Consider the following 4859-nt stretch of genomic DNA (forward strand, 5'->3'; position numbering starts at 1 on the left):
TCATTAATGAAATTAAAATAACTATCAAACCAGGCTGAACTTTTCACCCTTCTGTTGTAGTATATGGAGTTTGGTGCATCCTTGATGGCAATGTGTTAGAAGCAATAGCTTGATTTATTCAACAGCCTGAAGATTTCTGATGTTTATCTTGAGCATGGCAAACTCAGTAGGTGCAAAAGGTTATCGAAGGGACAGGTGCATTGTTTCTCCCCCTAGAAAGTGTCACGATCCCTTGCTCACCTCTGTAGAGAGCCTACTGGTAGCTATCTGCTTGATCTACAGAGCTACTGCAGCTGATCGCCAAGTGTTCTAAATTCGTTTTGCCTCTCTTTGCATCAGTAGCACAGATGGGCAAGCCTTAAGACAAGAGGGTCCCTCTGACCTGCCAGGAGCACCCACCAAAACCAGTTTCATAGCTTTATTAGACTTAGAGTTGGAAAGTACCTTAGAGATCATTTAATCCAAAGGTTCTTAACTGGGGTCCCGGGACAAGGGTTCTGTGGAAAGGTTTTTTTTTTTTTTTGGGGGGGGGGAGGTTTCATTTTCAAAAATTCTAAACTTAAACCACACATTCCCTTTCAACTACTCAATAATATTATTGGGGGGGGGGGGGAGAATTTGTAGGATTCACCAGACTACCAAAGTGATCCGTGACACCAGTAAGGGTTAAGAAACCCTGATGTAATCCAGCATCCTTACAGATGGGGAAACTAGAATGAGGGTGGTTAGGACATCTGCCATGGTCAAACAGGATAATGTGAGTCAAACTCATGTCCTTTCATTGTAGAAGAGGCACTCTTTTCACTGGGTTTGGCTCTCAAAGTCTCTAAATTGGCTTTCAGGGATTAAGCTTTTGGTAAGGGTACCTGCTAGTACCATTCATGGTACCAAATTTTGTTTTAAACCAGATGTTTTAAACCCAGAAGATTTGGTCTCCTAGTCCATTATAGGGGACCTGGCCCTTATTTTGAACACTCAAATAAGGGAATTTTAATACTCCATTCCTTCCACTACTTTTCTGCTACCCCAGCTCTCCTTTAATCTTCTAAGAGGACTGACTTGCCATGAGACCCAGAACAATACCAGCTCCTAGTGATGACACCTGCCTGGACAGCTACCAAAAGGAACACTTCACTTCTGCAATTGTCCCCCAATTTTAGGACACAATACTATATCATGACAGTAACCTTTCAACTCCTTTGAAAGGGCAGATTACAAGGGAAATGACTTTTCTTTCAAAAGGCAAGACTAGTTGAAAAGAAATACAAACTTTTGTAAGGAATTTTCAGCTTCCCATAATTATTTTATTGAACTTGATTTTTCTTTTTTTTCCCCATCCCAATGGAGGCAAAGAAGCATTTGTCTTTAGTTTATAAATTTGCCCCGTGTTTGACTTACATAAAATGATTTACATGCGATGATTAAAAAAAAAAAGAAATGAAACTAAACAATCACAATAAAGGTCACTGATGTCAAGTTCTCCAGAGCCTCCAGAAGCCTTACTCTTTTAGGAGAGGAAACCTCAGAAGAAAACTGAAGTTGTCTTATAAATAGGGCATCTGGGAGACTGATATAGAAGATGTAACGGTTTTATTTCACAAATCTCCATTTTGAGGACTTGAAAATGCACATATGGATCAGTCTCTCACGATATCTATAACTAAGAAGTATAAAATAAACAGATACGCAAACAACCCTTGATCGTGTTCGTCTGAGTTTCATAAGACACTCCTCTAATCTAGAAGATTCATTTTAAAACACTTTTGTCCATTTAAAAATACTGCTCGTTGAAAAACAAGAGACAAACTAGGTCCAGTTTTTTTCACATTTATTTCCATCTTTTGCAAAAGAAAATACATAAAACAATGGCAGTTGGCTTTTCTAAATTAAAATAAATGATCTTGTAGAAAAAGTAAAAAATGAAAAGGTAAGTAGAAATGGTAGCAAACACTCGGTAATAAATAAGTTTTCTAACATCAATAAAGCTAAATAAAATCGACCAAAAATTTTGACACGACTAAATTGGTTTTTTTTTTTTTCCTTTTTAAAGCAAACATTTGCAAGGAGCTTAAAGATTATAAGTGGCTATGTTAAAAACTGGTTTCCAGTTGGCAGTTAAATTTCCTCTTGGAGCCGCATTTGTTGCGGCTGATAAAGTGCGTGCGCCAAGCTTCCTTAAAGACACCAACGTTATCAACATCAGATATGCGTAATGGATATATTTATATACTATATTTATATATATATATATAAACCTCTAAGCTTCGCCTTTTTTGACAATTACACACACCCAAAAAAGATATTATTTATAAGCATCTTGTTTTTCACAAAAAAAAAAAAAAAATCAGGAATATAACTTCGGAAGACTACCGCCCACACGAGAGCACGCGAGAAACAGGAATGCCCAGGGCATAAAATAAATTAAACCCAAATTAGCAATGGAAGTGAAGCTGCTGATTTTAAGCAGCTTATTGGCATCAGGGAACTAGACTATTGATGTAAAAATATACATACTGTATATATCTACAAAGGGCCAGAAGGTAGAGACAAAGGAAACAACGTTAACCAATTTTCACCAAGAATGGGGGGGGGGGGGCGGCGTCTGTAAAGCCACCAAATGTTGCAAAACGTGGCCAAGTCTTTGCTAGACAATGACAAATCATGTAGCAACACTAAAAGTGGGACACCTTTCTCGGTATCTGATAAGAGTCAACTCTGGTTTTGTTTTTTTGTCTCGGTTTACTCTCTTGTAACTGTTACCTCCCTAACTTGCCTCGTCCGAGTCACTGTAATGAGAATGAGGGGAAAACTCCCCATCACTTCTGTGGGATCTGGGAGAAGTTTTGCTACTTTCTTCCTGCACCGGCTGCAAGATGCCTCCGGGCAGAGAAGGAGACAGGGTCTTTTGCGCCATCATAGCGGTCAGAGCGGTTTCTTCGAAAGACGCGAAGTGCAGAGAGTCCAGTTGCACGGAGTAACCTCCCGCAGAGGTCGGGCCCGAGAAGCGTGTCCTGCAATTACCCTGCGGGGACGGTCGCGATGCACCTCCGGGGGCAGGAGAGACTGAAGAAGTGCTGGCCGCGCCTGCACTCGTTTCGTAGGAGGATGCTCGGAGGTGGTGGTGGTCGTTTTTGCAGGAGGCTTGGGGCTGCGTTGGCTGCTCGCCGCCGCTGGGTGTTTGCAGTAAGTCGGACAGGGCATTGATGTAGATTTGAGCCATCTGCAGAGTTTCGTACTTGGAGAGTTTCTTGTCGTTATTGAAGGACGGGATAACGTTGCGCAGCTGGTCGAAGGCGTGGTTGAGCCCGTGCATCCTTCTCCTTTCTCTAGCATTGGCAGCCAGCCTTCTCTGCTTCTGCACCCCGTTCACCTGTTTGCTGGAAGGGGCTCTCTGCCTGCTGCAGCCCAGTTCATCCACCATCAGCCCACCTTTCAGTTTGCTCAGCTGCTCGCGCACTTTCACCGAACCTGGACTCTTGCTTAGGCTGCTGGTGCTTCCGCTGCTGCTGCTGCTGCTGCTGCTATTACTGCCGCTCCTCCTCACAAGCTCCCCCCTTGGGTCCGTCTCGTCGTGGTGGGACAGGGTCTCAGCTGAACCCAGTTCCGGGGAATGCAGCAAATATTGGGCGGCGCGTGCCGTACAGATGCCCTGCAAGGTGGGAGCCAGCCAGGCGCGTGGATCGGTGCTGTCCAAGAGCGACAGCCCGGGAGGATAGCCTTGGTGCTCTCTCCCAGGAAGATTCGGAGCTGGCTGCGTTTGCTGTGGCTGCTGGCTGTGGTGATGTTGTTGGGGATGCGAGTGGTGGCGGTGGTCTCCTAACTCCTTCACTTCAGCCCACTCTTCTGCGTGCAGCAGACGGGACATTGCACCACCAGGTCGATCGTAAGGTGTAGCAGCGTTCACTCGCAATCAGCAAAAACCTTTCAAGGTTTTCTTTTGCAAAGTTTTATTTTTTCCCCCACCCTCCCCCACCCACCCCCGAGATCACACACCAGGTCGCGTGCAACGAGGCTTCTCCGGTTGCTGAAGGCGCTGCGCCCCTTTAAAAAGCGGCACGCGCCAGTGTGTCTTTCTACCTCCCCCCTCTCCCAGCCCCCTCCTCGCGCCGGTCGCGTGTCAAGTCAGCCAATGGTGGCTGAGGACAGGCGCGTGCGAGGAGCCAATCAAAAAGTTTTACACCAGCAGAAAAGTTACTGCACAGAGGAGAAAGGCGCTCTCCCAAGTTTTTTTTTTTTTCTCTTTCTTTTCCTTTTAAGTCATCAAATTCATATGTTAATAGAAGGGTTGAAATTTGACTCCAGTGTTATGTCACCAGAGGGCTGATATCTATGCTGTGTGTGTGCGTGTGTTTGTGTGTATGTGTGCAGTGACCTATAGGCATACAACCTTATGCTACTTCTATCAAAAGCTCTCAGTACCAGATCTGCTCGCAGTGTTCGAGGCACAGCCTTCTTGTTCAGGCTCCTGTGGTCTCCGAGAGGAAACCTGTCCCTCTCCTTCTCTCTTTCCCTAGAGCGCCGGCGGATAGGTGGCGGGGGCATACAAAACACAACAGATATACCCACCCACGATTTATTTTCATAATTTTTTTTGTCTGTTTTCCCAGCATCTCTAGCTGCAGAACCTGGCCCACTGCAAGCGATCATCAAATTTGAAGCAACTATACTTTATTAAGAAATGTCTATTACATCAAAGCACTGTCCTTAACTGATTGAAAAACATACCTGTTACAGATCATCTTTCACGAAGTTTATATTGTTTTATGCCCCATAACTTTTCTTCATAGTTCATGAGTCCCTCTACAACTATACCTTTTCAATCAAGGTTTTTTTAAGTGACGAAATTATAGTAATTTAAT

General features: G+C 44.2%; 1 protein-coding gene across 1 annotated transcript; it reads right to left on the minus strand.

The window, feature by feature from the left end:
- Window positions 1-1323: 1323 nt before the first annotated feature.
- Window positions 1324-4013, minus strand: ATOH1 (atonal bHLH transcription factor 1). The gene has a single exon (XM_069099302.1). It carries the CDS (start codon window positions 3863-3865, stop codon window positions 2765-2767), a length of 1101 nt encoding a protein of 366 aa, XP_068955403.1. The 5' UTR covers window positions 3866-4013; the 3' UTR covers window positions 1324-2764.
- Window positions 4014-4859: the final 846 nt, after the last annotated feature.

Source organism: Petaurus breviceps, unplaced genomic scaffold, assembly GCF_028583685.1.
Source record: "Petaurus breviceps papuanus isolate PSGF00001 unplaced genomic scaffold, PetGlider_PUasm1.0 126, whole genome shotgun sequence".
NCBI classification, from domain to species: domain Eukaryota; kingdom Metazoa; phylum Chordata; class Mammalia; order Diprotodontia; family Petauridae; genus Petaurus; species Petaurus breviceps.